The sequence below is a fragment of the Perca fluviatilis genome, chromosome 12 (assembly GCF_010015445.1).
Source record: "Perca fluviatilis chromosome 12, GENO_Pfluv_1.0, whole genome shotgun sequence".
Classification (NCBI taxonomy): Eukaryota; Metazoa; Chordata; class Actinopteri; order Perciformes; family Percidae; genus Perca; species Perca fluviatilis.
Genome location: NC_053123.1, coordinates 31,635,897 through 31,656,513, shown reverse-complemented (window position 1 = coordinate 31,656,513; position 20,617 = coordinate 31,635,897). Strand labels below are relative to the sequence as shown.

Here is a 20,617-nt window from a genome sequence, read left to right as displayed (position 1 = left end):
TGATCAAATTATTCTCTCACAGCTGGCCTGCTGGCAGTTTTAATCCAGCTCTGCGAAGTTGCAGATCTTTGAGCTGCTTCTTTGAGCTCTTTCTCTCTTCTTCAGTCGTTGTTTTTTTATGCTAAGTTCTTACGTTAACCAATTGCTAATTTATCATTTCATAACAAAATAATGAATTACTGACTGTAAACAGCGTATAACCTAGCATGATTCAAGAGCCCAAAGCATCCCATCCCCGAGCCTCTCTCTTCTCTACAGAACGCACACACTCATGTATGCTACGTTAGCCTGCTGCTGCAACATAGGCTATAGGTCATTCCTGTCATTAGCTTTGGTTGATAACGTAGCATTTTACGTTACTATAGCTAAGGCAATGCTGCGCGACGTGATGCAAACGTTAACAAGCTGAAGCTGCACTTCATTCAAAGCTCAAGTGGATTTTTTTGGTTACTATTCACACACAGGGCATTTGTCATAATCGCCATAACTTTAAAAATTCACGTGAAGGCAAGAGGCCTTGGCTTTCCCGCTTTCATAAAAAGAAAGCAAGAAATGTTTATTTAAACATTTATGTTTCATATGTGTTGCTGCTTTTTAAGGCTCAATTTTTAGACTCAAACAGGAGGAAACGGTGCATTTGTTGGGAACTATGTTCAGCAGCGGATTAATACGTTTCAATACCAGACTTTGGAGTGACAGTTTTTTGGCTTTGGTCTTTTAATGGGATTTATTGACACTCGTAAATACATAAATAGTTAACAAGCCGTATCTTTTCAACATGGTTTCATGCTCCGAGTAATAACAGTGAGCTGCAAACATTTCTGCTTCTGTCATTGACGTTTTTATTCATTTTTATGTTTAGAAATGAAAGATTCTGGAGTTCGTGGCTGCCCACCGCTCCTAAACAGTGAGGGAATGGGTTCAAATGCAGAGGAGGCATCCCCGCCCACAGACACTAAATCTAATTTAACAAAACACAGAGATGACTCAAAGAACGACAGCACCAAAACACAAAGAAGACATCGTCAATAATAGCATGCAAGCAAGAAAATAATGTCTTTTTGTCTCAAACCTAAAGACTATTTTAAAGTGGTGTGCAGTATTTTATATCAACCTGTGGAATCAGCTGGTCTGATTATTCTGGACCATTTAACAAGAGCTGGAAAAATTCCTAAATATTACTTATTTCAGTTCTTGGAATGACCTGAAACATTTGTCATTAAAATCAAACTCTTTTTGGTTCTTGAACTGTCTGACCGCCCCGAGCATTTCTATTGCTGCCTCAGTGTTTGGATCCGTTGATCGTCGGCGTTTTGTAGCTCCGCAGTTGTTCCAGGAAGCCGGGGTTGGGGGACGAGGCGCCCCGAGCCGATTTGACCAATGAGAGGGCGGCGTCGAACGTCTGCCCTTCGCATGACATCAGGTAGCCAATGACCACGGCCGGTGCCCGGGACACGCCGGCGTTACAGTGGACCAACACCACGCCTTTCTGGAGGAGAGAAGGAAGCAAATATTGATATTAATGGATTGATCAGGTGATTTCAGCCACTTGGGGGCAGTATATGGGAAACACAGATATTTTATGGTCTCAATTGCTATCCTCCAGCCCCGAAAAACTTGGGACAAAACTTAAAGCTAAAGAAGTCCAACTACAGTCACTAGATCTGAGAAAAGTATTTTAGTTTCATTCATTCAGCTTAGGTGCTGCACCTAAACCTTACAATGGCGGGAAAACATTGGTAAAGAATCTGAATGACAGAAATAATATGGATAGAAAGGCCTGTGGCCATTTGGTTGGTAAGACAACAAAATGGCGATTGTTGGTAGTTGTCGTAGTGACAACATGCAAGTGTTAGGCCGTAAACTGTGTCGCAGCTCGCTGGGAAGAGAGCCGCTGCCAAAGGGGTAAGCGAGCCTCCACAAAGCGTTGCTCCTATGGCGCCATTTTGTTATCAAGCCATCACCCGCCGTTAGCATCCCATTGACTGCCATTTACTTTGACGTCACTTTGACAGCAAATAACTTTACATTTGAAGCGTTTAAAGACTCTATTTGTCCAGTGTTTATTTCTAAAGAAACACGACAACGTATAAAAGGCTCCATTACCTTGTACCTCACGTTATGGCTCCGTAGCAGACGGTTTTATAAAAATAGGCTAACGATTGGGTCATAACCACGAGACTTACTGTCACACAGTAGAGGAATTACCGTATAGTACAGGAGAAGCTCTCAGGCAGTTTGGACTCACATTATCTGTTTAGGTTTAACTACTAATGTTAACTAGCATGTTAGTTATCAATAATTAGCCTTATAGCCTTAATATCCTTCACTGCTCTCTGTTGCAAGTCTACGGTTAGACCCAGCGGCAGTGGGTCAGCAGACCGCTAACGTTAGACCCAGCGGCAGTGGGTCAGCAGACCGCTAACGTTAGACCCAGCGGCAGTGGGTCAGCAGACCGCTAACGTTAGACCCAGCGGCAGTGGGTCAGCAGACCGCTAACGTTAGACCCAGCGGCAGTGGGTCAGCTGTTAACTAACGTTAGACCCAGCGGCAGTGGGTCAGCTGTTAACTAACGTTAGACCCAGCTCGCTGTTCAGCTCATTCTCTGTAACCGATGCAGCATGAAGGCACGGCGGAACCAGCAAGCCAGCCAGCCGGTGTTAGTTGGCTAACGTTAGCTTGCTAACTCTGCCTTAACGTTACCCCCTCGCCACATCGTTCACATAAAACGAGCCGAATAAAGCTGTGCTGCACCTAAACCTTATAATGGCGGGAAAACAGTGGTAAAGGATCTGAACGATAGAAATAAAATGGATAGAAAGGCCCGTGGCCATTTGATTGGTAGACAACAAAATGCCGATTGTTGGTAGTTGTCATAGTGACATGCGTCAGCAGTGTTGGTCATCTTACTTTAAAAAAAGTAATTAGTAACAGTTACAAATTACTTCTCCCAAAAAGTCATTGAGTTAGTAACTCAGTTACCACATTGTAAAAGTAATTAGTTACTCAGCAAAGTAACTGTGACGTTATTTTTCATGTTCAATAACGCTATTACGTTCTATAACATCTTTAACGTCAAAGATGTTTATATTAACTGAAGAATAAAAACACTATATATACAATATTTTAGAACATTTGGTATTTATTTGAACTCAATAGATTGCAGCCTTCCATATGATATGCATAGAAATAAAAACATAAAAAATAAATATTGAAAATAAAATTTGGGCTCAGGGTTGGGTTAGCAGCAGCAACACGTGTCGTGTTAGCATGTGTTGACGTGAGGGGCTTCATAAGATTCGAGTTGCTTGAGGCAGACGTGGATAAAGTCTTTTTTCCTGGGCATAGCGTGCATGTTACATAAACATTCTTGTCTTTAATTTCAATGAGGGAGAAGTAGTGCCGGTACTTTCCCAGGCTCGTCGCCATAGTCGCTGTCTTGTGTTTAGTGGTAGTCAGAGCGTGCAGTGAGACAGCATGAGCAGGGCATCCGCCCACCCATCCAATCATCATCGCATTTGCAACGGTGTCATCATCTCCCCCCCCCCCCCTGCTCTTTCCAGGCAGCTGGTGTGGAGCAAGCCCCCAGGAGGAGCGCTAGGGATGGGCATCGTTTGGATTTTAACGATTGTGATTCCAATTCAGATTCTTCCTTTCGATTCCGGTTCTCATCGATTCTCGATTCCGATTCTTTGAGGGGTGGAGTTGAAACGGGTTAGATGCTTATTTCACAAATAAGAGGAAAGTTTTATTTTGATTCATAGGTGGGTTGCAGTTTTACAGCTTTTACAATGCAAAATAAAGCCACACTAGAGCTCCGCTTACTGTGCTGCACGGCTGCAACACAACAAGCGCCTGGCTGCTACGGAAACCAAAACTTGCGCATGTTAAATTTGGAACCCATGATCAGATTTGAAACCAAATCCTCCAAACGATTCCAAACGATTCCAATAAAGAAACGATTCCGATGGAATCTTAATTTTTGAAACTATTCCGATTAGGAATCGGTTCTCGATGCCCAACCCTAAGGAGCGCTAAGTCTAAAAGCCACCATGGGCTTAGCGGATAACTGTTGTACTGCACCCCATGGCCCAGAAAGACTTTTCACATAGACTTTGCATGGCGAAAGAAACGTCTATATTTCAGCGGATAATTTGTTTCGGGGTATATCAACCTACCAGCCCGAACACTGAAAGGGTCCTTGTTTAAAACGTCACGTTTTCAAATTTTTTAACATTCACTAGAATCAAATACAGAATTATTAAATTTGGCATGATGAACGCGCATAATGGACGCGAGCACACCATCGGGACTGCGCACGTCCGCTCACATGACTGTTCTCCCGAGCTCATGTAGCTAGCTGTAATAACAACGGATATAGCTAATGGTTGTAATTCACCATGTGTTCTATTAATACATCCATGGTATTATCTTATGAAGTTATGATACATCCGAGGGGTGTATGTAGCTATGCTGTAAAGCCTGTTACGTGGATGTAACGTCATTAGCATTTCCCAAACTTGCGGGGCTATCGGCTAGTTAGCTAGTTGCTAATATCAGGGGTAGCTAGCATGGCTGTATTAAGATCTATACATAGCTAGCTATATGCCTACATAACGTAAGCTGTATGCTGTAAAGCTTGTAACGTGGATGAGGGATGAAGCCATTGATGAGCTCTGTTCACGAAATTGCAGGCTAACTGCCAGCGCTAGTTAGTAGCTAGCTAGCTAGTAGCACGACATAATAATAATAATAATACATTTTATTTAAAGGCGCCTTTCATGACACTCAAGGACGCCTTACAAAATTTATAAAAAACATTTAAAGAAGAAAAAGAAAAATCAAACCAGTACAGCATCAAACATTAATCACATAAAATAATTAAATCTCCTTGGTTGTCTAACTAAATACATCTATCGTTTATTTAGCTAAGCATTTAAACGATCGGGAACAACGAAAACACAATGTTTAACGTTAGTGAGTATTTTAGACAATGAAAACGGCGAGTTCATCAGTTCGCCACTTGTAAGAGACACGAGAGAGAAGCTCATGAACGAGCATGTTGCTACCGGTTTCTAAGACAACCCAAATAAATTGTTGCTAGTGCGCGTGCCCATCGTGACATCATGGGCCAAGAATGCGGAAGAGCCGAGCTCCATGTTGTCTTAATGCGCTTTTGAGCAGGGGCTTCCCGCCTAACACTGTATCCAGTTCTCTTCATACATCCATGGTGTGGAGCCAAAGCCTGACACCTCGCGCTTCATTCAAGCGAATTGGAGTAACGCGCCACTTTACATTCTCAGTAACGATAACGGGGTTGCAACTATGGGAAAAGTAATTCATTAGATTACTCCGTTAACGAAAAAATAACGCCGTTAGTAACGCTGTTTTAATTAAAAGTTGGTACTCCCAACACTGTGCGTCAGTGAGGCCGTAAACTGTGTCGCAGCTCGCTGGGAAGGAATATTTACATATCTAATTTAGATCTGACGGATTTATGGCACTTTTTATTTCATCATATGTATTTTTGCCTCTTTGAGTTTAAAAATGTTGAATTAACGGATTCCTTTAGTATTATTAGTAGGGTTGGGTACCGAAACTCTGTGCCAATAGGGAACCGGTGCCGACGTAAACGGTAGTAACGAGACCGAATAAGAACGAAAGTTTCGGTGCCTCATTTCGGTGCTTGACACCTGACAGCATGTAACGTTAGCCTACCTTTAGCTAGCAGCTGGATTAAACACCGGTAAAATGCTGACAGCTAACGTTAAACAGTGTAAAGTGTGACTGTATTTCACTGTGGAGGACTTCAACAGCGCGATGTAACAGTCTGCTCTGCAGCGCAGCAGCAGCAGCCGTTGTCGCAATTCATAGATATACAGTAGTAGTACTAGTAGTACTAGTAGTACTATGTTTATATGGTCGGAATTAAACAACACAGACGGTGCGTTCACTTGCAGCTGCCATTGTCGGAATTAAACAACACAGACGGTGCATTCACTTAAAACAGGTAGCCTCGTGGTGCATTCACAGTAATTGTAAAATACCCTTTTCCCATCTGGGGTTCAACAGCAATTTACTGTTGAAATAAGTTATTGTTATTGTTATAGTTATTACATTATTATTAAATCTTTAATTTTGACCATGGCCTTAGCAATAAACAAGTCACTGACTGTTGTTTACTACCCTTATTTTTTTTCTTCTTCTTTTTTTTTAACTTTATTGAAAAGTACCGGTTCAGGCACCGTTTAGGTACCGGCACCGTTTTAAAAGTATCGATTTAGCACCGGAATCGAAAAAAAAAAAAAACGATACCCAACCCTAATTATTAGTATATAGCAGTGGTTCCCAACCTGGGGTCCGGGTCCCCCCAGGGGGGGGCAGCAAAGATCACAGGGGGGGCGCAAATCTTTATCAATGTTTGAGGTTAAAAAAAAATATTTGCACATGTTAAACAAATTATGAAAATACACTAGAATATATAATGTATACAAAAGTCTGTATGAAAACTATATATATTTTGTCGTATCCTCGTTTTTCCTGCCGCCACGGCATCACTGTTTTATGAATGAAACATGGCGGAGAAACGTAACAGTGCTGATAACTCTTCTGTATCAAAAAAGAAAGTAATGCTCTATCAGCTTTTCTTAGACATGAGTAGGGGGGGGCGCCAAGGAAAAAAGGTTGGGAACCACTGGTATATAGTACATATTTGTTGGTATCAAACTCTTCGGACCTCTCCGGAGGTGGAAGGTTGACTTACTGGGCCTCTTGCAGTTTAAGTTGAATACAAATACAAACACTAAATTTAGACATCATGGCTGATAATCTAAATCCTTATGGAGAAAAATCTAATTTTTTTTGTCTTCCGGAACCACACTGTTGAGTACACTTCTTGCACCACTGAACTGGAGCAGGGAGAGGAAACATGACGCTGAGCAGCAGTGGCGCTCCCTGAACACTAGATGGCTCTACAGACCGGCAGAGAGCCGGGTCGAGCTGCAGCCCAACACCATAACGCGCTCCGTCACTAATGTGCTCTTTAGTTAATAGATGACTTGTTTTGTTAGTGGCCCATTAGAGTCTCCATTACAGCCGCTCTTTCCCCTTCTCATGGAAGCTTTACACCACCGCTGTGTCCCAGTTATCAGGCCAAGCGTGACGCTCACTGCAGCCAGAACCAAACTGGTTTCTACCCCAAAAAAAACCAAGAGCTTTACTCAAAATGTCTCAGAGACATTGTGAATGTTGATTGTTGAATGAGAATGTGTGTGTGTGTGTGTGTGTGTGTGTGTGTGTGTGTGTGTGTGTGTGTGTGTGTGTGTGTGTGTGTGTGTGTGTGTAGTGTACAAACCTGAACATTCAGCTAAAACCAGACCAGAATATTGTGTTAAAATCTGGATTTAAATATCTCAAAAATGAGGGTAAGCACCAAAACAAAATAAAAATGGATAGAAACGTGAAAATGTGAATACAAACAGGTAAAGATCTGGGTTAGGATCTGGCCCAGAAATCCCAGTACAGAACCGAAAAATGCAGTGTAAACGTTTGGTAAAATTCAACTTGAATATTCGGGTATAGTAGCCAAAAAATACGTTTGTGGTGCACCTTTTCCTGAACTTCCAAAGTCCCAAACTTCTGAAAAATACCCACAAATGTAAGCTCAGAATTTGGGCACCTGGGTAGCTCACCCGGTAGAAGGCGCGCCCATATACGCAGCAGCCGCGGGTTCGACACCAACCTGTGGGCCTCTGCTGCATGTCATTACCCCCTCTCTCTCTCCCCTTTCATGTCTTCAGCTGTCCTGTAAATAAAATGCCCAAAAACTAATATTGGAAAGAAAAAAAAAAGCTCAGAATTTATTGAATATTCAAGTAAAATTTCTGGCCCTTTTTTCGCAAAAAAAAACTGAGTTGTGTCATAATGCTGCAAACTGTCGTAGAAAAGCCCCAAAACACATGTAGCGTGTCGACCACTGCGGTCATGATGCTGTCGTTGTCATGACAGCGCCAATATGTGAGATGCCAGATGGCCTGCTGGGTAATCTGACCCTGCATTTCAAAGTAAAAGCATCAGTTTGATTATCAGGGCTGGAATTACCACATCCACACACAGAAACATATCATAATGAACACACACAAACACACACACACACACACACACACACACACACACACACACACACACACACATCCTGTAATCATACACCCCTAATGACTGCCTAATGACTCGCTGCGTCAGTGTATGTGTGTGTGTGTGTGTTTAGGCCTGTGTCTCCGTGTATGTGTGTGTGTTTGTGACTCTGTGTGTGTGTTTGTGCCTGTGTGTGTGTGTGTGTGTGTTTGTGTACTGTGTGTGTGTGTGTTTTAATGTACGTGTGTGTGTGTGTGTGTGTTTATGTCTGTCTGTGTCTCCGTGTATGTGTGTGTGTTTGTGACTGTGTGTGTGTGTGTTGTGTGTGTGTGTGTGTGTGTGTGTGTGTGTGTGTGTGTTTGTGTGCGTGTGGGGGCATGTGGATGCATTTGTGTGTGTGTCTATGTACGTGCACGTGTGTGCATTTGTGTGTGTGTCTATGTACGTGCATGTGTGTGTCTGTGTGTGTTTGTGTCTGTGTGTGTCTGTGTGTTTATGTCTGTGTGTGTGTGTGTGTGTTTGTGACTCTGTGTGTGTGTGTTTGTGACTCTGTGTGTGTGTGTGTGTGTGTGTTTTTATGTAGGTGTGTGTGTGCGTGCGTGTCTGTGTGCGTGCGTGTCTGTGTGTGTGTGTTTTTATGTAGGTGTGTGTGTGTGTGTGTGTGCGTGCGTGCGTGTCTGTGTGCGTGCGTGTCTGTGTGTGTGTGTGGTGTCATGTTAAGGTGAGCCACAGGCCTCGCCGCTAAAAGCTTGTATGACACTGAGATCTGATCTGTGTGCGTTTTAATAAAAGATGAAGAAAACTCAACATGTATTATTCACCAACAGGAGAGAGGAGAGAAATGCTCCGCGTGTCAACCCTCATTTTAAGCCTCTTACATCGTCTCCTTCTTCCCATAATCCTTTGGCTTTATGGATGGGTCGTTTCCCTTTGTTGGACTTGATTCGGTCCTTTCGGTTTTACCTCTCACCTCCCTTTGGAGTTTCCAGTTTCTATAAAACGTCTTCTTATATGTGTTAGAAAGTTGTTTTTTTTCCAGGAGATTTTTTGCCAAAAATGTAATTTCCGGTTGCGGGATCAACTAACCCCTGTGTCGTCTTCCTGTCCACCGTGCAACTTTTTGTTTTTCTGGGTCCGAATTTCAAATGTAAACTTTTTTTTCAACGTTTTGGTCGTCGCTGTTCCCGATGTTTTTGTCACTTTTTTCATCGTTTTTTCCCCCCGACATTTTTTTAAGTTTTTTTTTTTTAACCAATGTTTTTGTCACTTTTCCCCCGATGTTTTTTTTTTTCGTGCTTTTTTTTTTTGATGTTTTTGAAGCTTTTTCTGACATTTCTGTGACTTTTTTTTTTTCAACATTCGTTAAATTTCTTTTTTTTCTAAATGCTATCAAATAATCAAATAAAACACCCAAATTCAATCAAAGTAGTGAACTGATCATTCATTTTACTTGTGAAGAGCGTTTGAGGGAAGTGATTTAAGGGACTGTTTCTGGCCTAGAGGTTAGAGAAGCGAGCTTGGGACCGTCGTTGGTTCAGTCCAAGGAGGGTAACCTTTGCTTCAGAACTTGAACCTCCGATGGCGCCATTTTGATGCTACAAAGCCATCACCTCCCGTTAGCATTCCATTGACTCCCATTCATTTTGACGTCACTTTGACAGTGAATAACTTTACATCTGAAGCGTTTAAAGACTCTATTTGTCCGTTGTTTATTTCTAAAGAAACACGAGAATGTATAAAAGGCTCCATTACCTTGTACCTCACGTTATGGCTCCGTAGCAGACGCTTTTATAAAAATAGGCTAACGGTTGTATCATAACCACGAGACTTACTGTCACACAGTAGAGGAATTACCGTATAGTACAGGAGAAGCTCACAGGCAGTTTGGACTTCCATTAGCTGTTTAGGTTTAATGACTAATGTTAACTAGCATGTTAGTGATCAGTAATTAGCCTGTGCCTATGTTATCTCCTTACATATACCTACGCTCTCCGTCTCTGTAAGATTGGGAATGATTGAGATTTCTCTTGGCACAGCTACCAGAAGACTTCACACTTTCAGACACGTTGCTCACGTCACATTTACGTTGTCTCTCTCAGTTGGAGGCTGCTCAGTAAAGCAAGAGATCACCGCAAAAGTGCTTCTAATATCCTTCACTGGTCTCCGTCCAGAGACACGGGGTCTGTTGGTCCATTATATACTGTCTATGGTTCAATCCTCAGACCGGCAGGATAAAATCTGGATGGGGAAAGTGAAAGAGCAGAGCTTGTCCCACCCTCATCACCACCACTGAGGTGCCCCCAACCGCTCCAGTGGCCAGCAGATCAGACCGTGGCTGTACCGGGCAGCTTCCAGCTATGACTGTGTAAACTGTGTGAATGTGATCAGGTCGTCGTTGCAAAATGAGAAATTGTTCTCAGATCGACTTACCTGGATAAATAAAAAGGACTGTGGGTATTTCTGATCAGTAGTAAAGAGAGTGACGTGTGAGGGTTACCTCACTGCGAGCCTGCTGGATGAAGTCACAGCAGTCCTGGATGTGAAGCAGCACGTCAGCGTCGGGATGATCCAGAATGCTGACGGTCTTATAGATGAACAGGTCGGGGAACGCATTCTCCACCCCGAAGGCCACGTTCAAGATGTGAGACACCTGAGGAAGAGGAGGAAGAGGAGCAGACTTTATCTCGATAACCCTGGAGTGAAAGATAATGGTACGGCCATACAATCCTTTCATTTTCCTTGATTAGTGATGGTTGTTATTCCCCTAGGGAATTATTCTTCTTTGCACCTTACGACCCCAGAAGCTTTTTCACCCGCTAACATTAAGCATAGAGTAGCGCATGAATAGTTTAGTATTACCAAATCGCTTACAATGATACCAAACAGTAGCAATAGGTTATGTACTCATAAAACGATGGATTGGAAAGGTGTAAGTACACCAGAAGTTTATGAAACACTTTGCTCTCTGCCTCTCTAGCGCTCTGTTGCTGCGCTGCTACATGCAGTTAGTAAAAAAAAAATACTTTAAAAAAAAAAAAAAAAAAAAGTTAAATTAATAAATATTTTTGTTGCATCTCTTTTCGGTGTTGTAATTTGTAGACGGGCCCTAAGCACTCGTCACAGCAGCCAACAACAAGAGAGAGCAGAAGCGCAGGCAAGTGTTATTTACATAAACTTCTGGTGTACTTACAAACTTTACAATCCATGCGTTTATGAGAGTATAACCTATTTGTACTACTGTAGACGTTTGGTATCATTTCGGGCATTATTAGCGGGGTCATTTACGAGATACAAACGTGGGTCCGTTAGCCCCCGCTAAGCTATTCAGCTGATAACGCTACTCTACGCCAACTCTCCCAATGTTAGAGCCAGGTGAAAAAAGCTTCTGGGGGGGTGTTTGGCTCGAGGTCATGGTGCAAAGGACCCTAGGGTGAATTACTCCGAACCATCACTTTAATTTAGGCTTTTTTTTTACACCGCCACATCATGTCTGAGACGTCTATATTCGGGCTGCATCATGTGAAGGGAATATGCTAATTTAATTTATAATTTATAATTATAATATAATACTCTTTATTGATATCCCCTATGGGGAAATTACAATTTTACACTCTGTTGTTATTACACACAGGCCTGAAATACACACACATGCTCAGGTCCTACATGCACTAATGGAGTGAAGTCAGAGTGAGGGGGCTGCGACTGCTGAACAGCCTTGCTCAAGAGCACCTTGGCAGTGCCCAGGAGGTGAAGTGGCATCTCTCCAGCTACCAGTCCAGATAAGTAGGGCTGGGTACCGAATTCTTTTCCAAATACTTTTTAGGCACCGACCGAATTGCCTCTTAAGTATCGAGTATCGAAAAATGCCTCGTCATTCCTTACCCAGTTGCAATACCTAAGGATTAAATCTCATCAGCGTCAGTCAAAACTTGAAAAAGAGACAAAAACGTGAAATAAATAGCCCAAAAAAAAACTTCAGGAAAAGCCCAGAATGGATAAATAATTTTTTTTGGGGGGGGGGTAGGGGGTGTAAATAACGCAGCACGCAGCATCCTTCTACCAAGATCTAATGTTTGTGATTGGCTGTCTAAACGTTACACGTCGTTTCAGAAGGAAAAGAATCTCACCTTGTGTTTTTTCAGCGTGCCAAAGTCATGTGCAGCATCTTGAGAACCTACACACACACACACACACACACACACACACACACACACACACACACACACACACACACACACACACACACACACACACACACACAGTTAGTTGGCTGTCCAGGGTCACAGGGTCATTTACGTTCCACCTGTGAGCCCTGATGGGTCACCCTCCCCCACCCGACCTCCCCCACACATGGGCTCATCTTACCCTCTGCTCTGAGCTGGGGCAGTTAAACGTGACTTCCAGGACGAGGGGGGAGGGGGATTTGAAGAAATAGCATCTCAAAAACTCTGTGTGAAACAGCTTTCAAACTGAAAGTTTACAAGTCTTGATCAAAATATCTCCCCCATCCAATGCTTCATAAAAAAAACTTGTTTTTTCCACTCAAACTGAATCAAACATGACTGAAAGGAAGTTTGGAAGTCCACTTGGGGTTATGGTTTACTGGGTTTATTCATCCTTAAAGCTACATTTACATAGCCTGGCTCTGCCATCCTACGTACTTAAGCTCAATTTTCATTTCCCTTCAGTACTCCGTCTGGGTTCGCGGTATAGTCTAGGGTTTTCTCCATTCAAATCTTTACCGGTCCGGTCAGCGAACAGAGGGAGTGGCTGAGAACGATGACGTTGAGGTCGTGCGCTAGTTTGAGTTGTAGTTCCGTAATGGCGGCGGAGAAAGATGCGAGCGAAGCCATTCGGTCCGTTGTGGCAACGCTGCCGAATATCCAGAAGTTAAAGCCCGAGCAAGAACAGTCTTTGCTGAGTTGTGTTGGGGGCCATGATGTCGTGGCCCTTTTAAGCAAAAAATTCTTCATTTTATATCGACAAAGGTCAGTTTAAAAGATTTGCGTCAGATTTTGAGAGGCGGCGTGCCGAGCCGGCCGCTCCTCATTTGCATAAAGTTGGATGGATTCAACTTTATGCAAATGAGGAGCGGGCGACTCAACGCCCCGCTTGTCCAAAGGGTTCGTTTGATATCGTACTAGTTTGTATGATATCTTACGAAATTAGGCAACCGCCCACGGGACGGTCAGTGACAGTCCAACCCCCTATGGGTGGGTTGAGAACATGTGGAACTAGCTGGCTGTAGTCCACAGAGCAAAAATGCCTCCGATGACGCTAAATGACGATTTTTGCGTCATCAGACCCACAATACAGAGAAGGCTCGTCTAAGGGGGACATGAGGGAGGGAAGCACGGTCATACGAAAATACGACTGGGTTTCTGCTGATACATAGCTTAATGCTAATCGGTGAAGTATCCCTTTAAGTTTAGCGGTTTGGACAGACAAACGATGACTGTGAGCCGATTACAGAGCACTGCGAGCAGTGGCAGTTAAGTTTAGCCGACAAAACTAATGTCTCCGGTTTAGGGGCTGTGAAACGCCAGAGCAGCGTGAATGCGAGGTTTTTAAAGTGCCCATATTATGAAAAAAACACTTTTTCTGGGATTTGGGGTGTTCTTTTGTGTCTCTGGTGCTTCCACACACATATACACTTTGAAAAAAATCCATCCATGCTGTTTTGAGTGAGATACAGTTTCTGAATGTGTCCTGCCTTCAGTCTCCTAGTGAGCTGTTCAAAATCGGCTCGGACTGTGACGTCACAGTCCGAAATGAGCTGGCTAACCACAACCGTTAGCTCGTAGCGTTAGCGTTAGCCGGCTACTGCTAGCGTTAGCCATAATCTACAAAAGAACTACTTACATGTGCGCCCTCATTTAGAAGTCTCCCAGCTAATCCTGCCTTGTAACTGACCAAAGTTGGAGAAACTTTCTTTTACTGTCTCTAGAGTTAGCTAGCTGACATGCTCTACATCTGAGCTACTGAGCATGTGCGAGTGCAATCAAAGATAGTACAGAAGAAGAAGATGAAAAGAGGTCTCACTCTGTAGCTAAAACAGAAACCAGGTGAAAAGAGGATCTGCAGCAGTGAGAGCTGTGCAGTACAACAACAATATGGTGTTTTTTGAAAATTAAACCATGTAAACCTATTCTGGTAAAACCTTAAAATACAGTTATGAACCTGAAAATGAGCATAATATGGGCGCTTTAAACCAAAACGTAGCAATGTATATGAGTCATTACGTGGGACGTTCACTTACCCAGCAGCAGGTAGGGCTTGACGATGCCGACCTGCAGGTCCCAGGAAGTGTCGGGGACGTACCCCAGGATCTTCTCCGGGGCGACAGGGTCTTCCACCACAGTGATCGTAGAACCCTTCCAGGTCTCGATGATGCGTCGGCCGCTCAGTGACGTCACGCGGGTGCACTGCTTCCTCAGCCGCGTCCGAGAGAAACTCTGGATCTCTGCAGTCAGGGACTGCATGACTGCACCGGACTGGAGTGAACCTGAAAGATGAAAGAACCAGTAGTTGGAGGATATTTAGTTTAGATACACTTAGGGCTGGGCGATATGGAGAAAATCAGATATCACGATATTCTTGACCAAATACCTCGATAACGATATTGCGGCGATATTCTAGGGTTGAGAAGTAACAAAATATGTTCACACTTACATTTTAGATAAATAATCATCAGTAATGTGGATATAATGACTAAGTGGGGAAAAGGCAAATAATAGAACAGTTACAGCAGTCTGGTAAGTTCAGAAAAGTACATCACTTTACTGTAATGCAGCCTTTAAAACCAGGAAAAGACACTTATGTCATATCACGGTATGAGGATATCCAAAATCTAAGACGATATTTAGTCTCATATCACGATATCGATATAATATCGATATATTGCCCAGCTCTAGATACACTGTAAGAAAACAATCCGTAGAAAAAACAGATAATGTCCTGGCAGAAAATTACCAGTACCGTTTCCGCTAAGTTGACGGACATTTCTGTTAATCCAAAAAAACGAAAATTCTGTAGTTTTACAGTATATCCTCTGTGCCTTTAACAAGCATTTCTGTTAATCCAAAAATCTAAATACGGAAAAACGTAAAAATGTCTTCATATTAACACAGTATATTAGCCCATATTTCTACCGACGTTTCTAACAGTGTATATATACGTTAAGCCTCTTTCACACACAGTTCTCTGTAACTTAAATGCACCGCTAATGATTTTCACTATTCACGCATGCACTACATTCAGGAACATTACATTTCTGTTGTAAAGACACGATGTGAGTCCCCTACATAATGGGAGTCCCTACACAATGCGAGTCCCTTCTGCATGTGCAGAACGGCCGCCATATTTGACAGCTAGCTATGGCAACACCACTTCAGTATCTTCAAAATCAATACACTTCAGTATCGCGATATTTTATTTTGCAAGACTATCGTTATTTGGTTTTTTTTAAACGTTCAAAAATATTCATGTAAGACAGTGGTTCACATTTATGTTGTGTTTAAACCCCCTACCGCCAGATGGCTATGCTGAGAGACACCACTAGTGTCCTTGCCTAACAGTGCCTAGCAGTGCCTAAAAGTGCCTAGCAGTGTTAATTGCGTCACCTATTTTTTATTTAGTCTTAGTCTTGTGCCAAATGTCCTTGTTAGTTTTAGTCATATTTAGTCATTCACATATATTTTATTGTTAGACAAGTTTTAGTCGACTAAAAGTCTCGTCATTTTAGTCTAGTTTTAGTCAAAAAACTGAGATTACTTCTGATAACCATTTCAGTCAAATAGTTATATAAAAATAAATTATATAAAGTTGTATAAATATCAATCCTCTTCTTTATTTCACCAGTAAATTCCTGTTAAACAACAAAAACAACCACTGAATGGGAAATGGAATTTTACAATAACATTGAACGCAGCACGAGGCTGGCGAGGCGAGTTTGAAGTGAACGCAACGTCTGTGTTGTTTTTCAGACAACGGCAGCTGCAGACTGTCGTACATTCCGGTGTTGGAATCCTACACAGTGAAATAGAGACAAACCTTTACACCGTTTATCTGTCTGCATTTTAACCGTGTTTACTCCAACTGCTAGCTAACGGTATGCTAACGTTACCTGCTGCCAAGTGTAGTGTTAACTAGCTAACTGTATGCTAACGTTACCTGCTGCCAAGTGTAGTGTTAACTAGCTAACTGTATGCTATCGTTACCTGCTGCCAAGTGTAGTGTTAACTAGCTAACGGTATGCTAACGTTACCTGCTGCCGAGTGTAGTGTTAACTAGCTAACGGTAGGCTAACGTTACCTGCTGCCAAGTGTAGTGTTAACTAGCTAACGGTATGCTAACGTTACCTGCTGCCGAGTGTAGTGTTAACTAGCGTCCCGTGCAGCGATGTTTCGGTTGCCTCTAACGTCCGTTTAGGAGCATCAGAGAGAAACGCAGGCATTTAAGTGGCACCGAAATCCGCGTTGCTATTCGGTCCGGTAGAGAACAGTCGTTAAGGCACCGGTTGGTGCCGTATTAGCACCGGGTCTCTGTACCCAACCCTAGTAACAGCTGAATATTCTATCTCATGATGGAAAAGTAGAGACGATATTAGACGAAAATGAAGAGAGATTTTATCTTAGTTTTTATTTTATGCAAAACATTTTAGTCTCGTCTTTTTTCGTCAACAATAATGCATGTTAATTTAGTATTAGTCAGTGTTTTTGGACATTGGCGCAGTCTCGTCATCGTCTCATCTTAGTCATGGAAAAAAAGGTCGTTGATGAACATATTTAGTCTCGTCTTGTCTGACGAAATTAACACTAGTGCCTAACAGTGCCTAACAGTGCCTAACAGTGCCTAGCAGTACCTAGCAGTGCCTAACGGTGCCTAACGGTGCCTAACGGTGCCTAACAGTGTCTAACAGTGCCTAACAGTGTCTAACACTGCCTAGCAGTGCCTAACAGTACCTAGCAGTACCTAACAGTACCTAACAGTGCCTAGCGGTGCCTAGCGGTGCCTAGCAGTGCCTAGCAGTGCCTAGCAGTGCCTAACCATGCCTAACAGTGCCTAGCAGTGCCGGACTTTTTGCTAGAAGCTAACAACGTAGCTATGGCTGAACTTACACATTAGCTCACTAAGTACCTGGGATCCACAATCCCAAACTGGCAGTTTGATTTTCTCTGTACTGAATTGTTTACCTAAAGTAAACTTCTTTGACTTTTATGAACATCATGTCTTCTTTTTAATATTAGTTTTTCTAAAATTATACTTTTAAAAAAATACCAATATATCGCCTTACGCACAGTATCGAAATATACGGCAATATATTGAATCGTGACCCATGTATCGTGACACAGAGCGTATCGCCAGATTCTTGCCAATACACCGCCCTATTAGACAAAGTGCGAAAACTAAATACTTTCATCCAGGAAATGCATGTTTGTTCCTCGGGAGTGTTTTAAACTTTCTAAACTTAAAGGGAAACTACTGTTTTTTTCAACCTATTTTCCTATGTCTTTGTCAGTATTAAGGGAGAAGCGAAAAACAAGCTACAATGTAAGTTAATAGGACAATTATCCAGCTTGTATTTACCTTCACAAAAGTGCTTTTTTTTGCCGCTGACAGACTCAGATTAATTGTGTGTCTGACAACATTATGGAAAGGATCCCTACAGAGATAAACATCATCTGAATAAAAAGAGAAATGCATATCGAGTTTCAAACATCAGTATGTTAGCATTTATTTTGTCCACCCTAATGTCTATCAGTGCTTGAATGTAACTAAGTACATTTACTCCAGTACTGTACTTATTACAAATGTTGAGGTACTTGTACTTAACTTGAGTCGAGGGGAATCAATACGGCATAGTATCGTGATATTTTAAGTTGCTGTACGTATACAGCAAAACTGTATTGATACACGGATGCCAATTACTGATCTTTTATGATATAAATAGCACGTCACTTTAATATTTTGGTAATAAAATTAGATAGATACTTTATTGATCCCAAGGGAAAATCCAAGGTCCCAGTAGCTTATAGCCATCACACACATACATCATAAACAGGATAATGAAATAACAAATCCACATGAATAATATGGACAATAAAAGAAAAGCTACTAAATAAAAACATCCACATGAATGTACTAAGGGATGTATAAGCATGAGAGGCTTGCAGTGACAGGGCAGGGACTGACCCTGTGGTTCAGTCTGCATGGTAAGGTGCTCTATGAGTGTGTGTGTCATGGTGGTAATGCAAATAAGTCCAATAGTGCACGGATAAAGTCTAGAGACCAGCATTAAATATGGACAATATAAGAGAATATTGAAGTGAGATGAACAAAGAGATATTTATCAGTACATGTTGAAAAAGTTTTCCTTTGGGGACATAATTTAAAGTTGGAAAAGTATAATAACTTATATAATATAACACAGAATATCGCAAATAGTATCGTATGGTGGAGCCTCTGCTGATTCCCACCCCTAAAGTCTATACATGAAGACATAAAGTAAATACTATATGTGTAAAATTCTGTATGGGATAAAAACCTGTTTCTTCAGACGTTCAGCGTTGGTCCGGCTCGGTTCAGAATGGCTCTGGTTCAGCGGATAGTCCAGTTAAAAACCAGAGCGAGAGTAGAGATCCAGTTCAGTTTCCAGAAAAGAAACACTCTTCTTCCCTCATCATCATCATCATCATCATCATCATCATCAGTCTGTTCCAGAGATAAACACTTTGGTTCAGTGAGACGTCTAGTCGGGTCCAGACGGGTCCGACTAAACCTGGTCCACCTTAGACCAGGTCCTGAACTAATCCAGTCTAACTAATTATCTGTAGTCCCGTCTGCCCCAACTGAGTCAAACTGTGAACTGGACCAACTCTGCTGGAGGTGAGACTGAACTGCTGCTTTGTAACATAAACCCTGCTGTCTGTCTGTGAGCCTGTCTGTCTGTCTGTCTGTCTGACACCAAAGTCAATTCAATTAAAAATGTACACTCACCTAAAGGATTATTAGGAACACCATACTAATACCGTGTTTGACTCTATCCTCTCAATATGGGCCAACATTTCTAAAGAATGCTTCCAGCACCTTGTTGAATCAATGACACAAAGAATTAAGGCAGTTCTGAAGGGGAAAGGGGTCCCCCACACCACACCATTACACCCCCACCACCACCAGCCTGCCCAGTGGTAACAAGGCATGACTGATCCATGTTCTCATTCTGTTTATGCCAAATTCTGACTCTACCATCTGAATGTCTCAACAGAAATCGAGACTCATCAGACCAGGGAACATGTTTCCAGTCTTCAACTGTCCAATTTTGGTGAGCTCGTGCAAATTGTAGCCTCCTGTTCCTATTTTTAGTGGAGATGAGTGGTACCCGGTGGGGTCTTCTGCTGGTGTAGCCCATCCGCCTCAATGTTGTGCGTGTTGTGGCTTCACAAATGCTTTGCTGCAGACCTCGGCTGTAACGAGCGATTATTTGAGTCAAAGTTGATCTTCTATCAGCTGGAATCACACGGCCCATTCTCCTCTGAGCTCTAGCATCAACAAGGCATTTTCACCCCCCAGGACTGCTGCATACTGGATGATTTTCCTTTTTCAGACCGTTCTTTGTAAACTCTAGAAATGGTTGTGGGTGAGAATCCCAGTAACTGAGCAGATTGTGAAATACTCAGACCAGTCCATCTGGCACCAACAACCACACCACGCTCAAAGTAGCTTAGATCAACTTTCGTTCCCATTCTGACATTCAGTTTGGAGTTCAGGAGATTGTCTAGACCTGGACCACACCCCTTAAATGCATTGAAGCAGCTGCCATGTGATTGGTTGATTAGATAATTTCATTAATGTGAAATTTAACAGGTGTTCCTAATAATCCTTTAGGTGAGTGTGTTTCATATTTATAGGAAAAATATACCACACCACATGTTCTGTTGTCAGTTTCTCTGATCTCATCTTGAGAGAAAAAATAGCTCCAAAACCCGGCAAACAAACCTAGAAAGAAGACATGAAACCTATTTTTAACACGATGACATTAGAAAATAATAATAACATCAGGCAAGACTTGAAATATGAAGGGGCATATCTGTGGAGGATGCTGGTTTGTGTGTAGTCCACAAGAGGGAGCCCCCCCCCCTGTTTTTATGAGCCGCTAAAAGACTGGAATAAAAACTGCAGCTGATAAAAAAGCATTCATTTTACAAACCTATTCATTTATATGGAATATGTTATATTTATATTTGTGTTGCATGTATCAAAACCAACTGTCTTCCATTCATAATTACAGGTGTCTCTGTTGTGAGCATAAACACCAATAATGTTCATCATAGACAGACAGACAGACAGGTAAATAGACAGAGTTTAATTTAAAAATATGTCAACATTAACTCATAAAATAAGAATTCTATAATAATGAATGAATGAATGGATGGATTCTAAACATTTGAAATGTAGCATTTAAGTGTTTTTCAGTTACCAGACT

At 42.1% G+C, this 20,617-nt stretch overlaps 1 protein-coding gene across 3 annotated transcripts; it reads right to left on the bottom strand.

The window, feature by feature from the left end:
• Positions 1–725: 725 nt before the first annotated feature.
• Positions 726–20,217, bottom strand: LOC120569895 (dual specificity protein phosphatase 19-like). 3 transcript variants are annotated; one of them, XM_039818063.1, is made up of 6 exons: positions 20,059–20,217; positions 18,680–18,846; positions 14,393–14,638; positions 12,261–12,307; positions 10,631–10,783; positions 726–1,489 (listed from the first exon to the last, which is right to left on the bottom strand). In XM_039818063.1, exons 3-6 carry the CDS (start codon positions 14,613–14,615, stop codon positions 1,283–1,285), a joined length of 630 nt encoding a protein of 209 aa, XP_039673997.1. In that variant the 5' UTR covers positions 14,616–14,638; positions 18,680–18,846; positions 20,059–20,217; the 3' UTR covers positions 726–1,282. The 3 variants fall into 3 exon arrangements, with proteins under 3 accessions (XP_039673997.1, XP_039673996.1, XP_039673998.1); XM_039818062.1 differs by lacking the exon at positions 20,059–20,217 and having other exon boundaries at positions 18,680–19,078; XM_039818064.1 differs by lacking the exons at positions 18,680–18,846; positions 20,059–20,217 and adding an exon at positions 16,494–16,533.
• Between the last annotated feature and the right edge of the window lie 400 nt (positions 20,218–20,617).

Bases quoted from the DNA above. Each gene is read 5' to 3' on its own strand.
- LOC120569895 (XM_039818063.1), bottom strand. From the start codon at position 14,615: ATGCAGTCCCTGACTGCAGAGATCCAGAGTTTCTCTCGGACGCGGCTG. The intron at 10,784-12,260 runs GTGAGATTCTTT...CCTCTTCCTCAG, and splicing joins GCACGCTGAAAAAACACAAG to GTGTCTCACATCTTGAACGT. The intron at 1,490-10,630 runs GTAACCCTCACA...TCTCTCCTCCAG, and splicing joins TCCAGCAGGCTCGCAGTGAG to AAAGGCGTGGTGTTGGTCCA.